At 76.3% G+C, this 1116-nt stretch overlaps 1 protein-coding gene across 1 annotated transcript in view; it reads right to left on the minus strand.

The window, feature by feature from the left end:
* Positions 1–428: 428 nt before the first annotated feature.
* The window catches only part of ZNRD2 (zinc ribbon domain containing 2), a 3857-nt gene continuing 3169 nt past the window's right edge, over positions 429–1116 (minus strand). The window contains exon 2 of the mRNA XM_041484216.1: positions 429–1096. Within this exon, the coding sequence (XP_041340150.1) occupies positions 608–1096 (489 nt within the window). The 3' untranslated portion in view covers positions 429–607. The remainder of the gene's footprint in view (positions 1097–1116) is intronic.

Raw genomic sequence — 1116 nt, forward strand, 5'->3', positions numbered from 1 at the left:
CCAGGGGGTCCAGGGCGCCCTGGGAGTCTCAGGGTGTCCTGGGGGGATGTTTGGGGTGGCTCTCGGGGGTCTCAGGGCGGTTCCTGGGGGTCTCAGGGTGTCCTGGGGAGGGTCCCGGGTGGCTCCCGGGGGTCTCACGGTGTCCCCAGGCTCTCGGTGTGTCCTGGGGGGTCTCAGGGTGTCCTGGGGGGGGGTCCAGGAGGCCCTGGGGAGGTGTTTGGGGTGACTCCCGGGGGTCTTGGGGTGTCCCGGGGGTCTCGCTGTGCCCCTGGGGGGGTTCTACTGTGCCCCCCGGGGGTCTCACACTGTCCTGGGGGGGTTTGGGATGCCCCCCGGGGGTCTCATGGTGTCCCGGGGGTCTCAGGATGCCCCGGGGTGTCCTGGGGGGTGTCTGGGATGCCCCCCGGGGGTCTCACGGTGTCCTGGGGGTCTCAGGATGCCCCGGGGTGTCCTGGGGGGGGTCCCGGGGGTCTCACGGTGTCTGGGGGTGTCTGGGATGCCCCCCGGGGGTCTCACGCTGTCGCGGGGCTCTCGCTGCGCTCCGGGAGGAAGGTTTGGGATGTCCTGGGGTGTCCCGGGTGGGCTCCGCCGTGCCCCCCCGGTACTCTCACGGTGTCGCGGGGCTCTCAAGGTACCCCGGGGGGTCTCCGCCGTGCCCCCCGGGGGTCTCGAGGTCTCGCAGCCCCCGCAGGGCGAGGGCGCAGTCCCGCACCAGGCGGCAGAGGCGGGCGCTGCCCTCCACGCAGCCGCTGCGGGGCAGCTCCCGGGCGGCCCAGAGCAGCTTCTGCAGCACCGCCGCCCTCGCCGCCGCCACCGCGGCACCGGCACCGCCGTCGCACCCGGGATCCGTGCCGGGATCGCTACCGGGGGGCTCCGGGGGGGCGGAGGGAGCGCCCCGAAAAGCCGCGGCCGCGCCCTCGCAGTGCTCGGGGCGGGGAGGGGCGGAGAGCAGCTTCTGCAGCACCGCCGCCCTCGCCGCCGCCACCGCGGCACCGGCACCGCCGTCGCACCCGGGATCCGTGCCGGGATCGCTACCGGGGGGCTCCGGGGGGGCGGAGGGAGCGCCCCGAAAAGCCGCGGCCGCGCCCTCGCAGTGCTCGGGGCGGGGAGGGGCGG

This window comes from Pyrgilauda ruficollis, unplaced genomic scaffold, assembly GCF_017590135.1.
Source record: "Pyrgilauda ruficollis isolate IOZ18807 unplaced genomic scaffold, ASM1759013v1 scaffold648, whole genome shotgun sequence".
Classification (NCBI taxonomy): domain Eukaryota; kingdom Metazoa; phylum Chordata; class Aves; order Passeriformes; family Passeridae; genus Pyrgilauda; species Pyrgilauda ruficollis.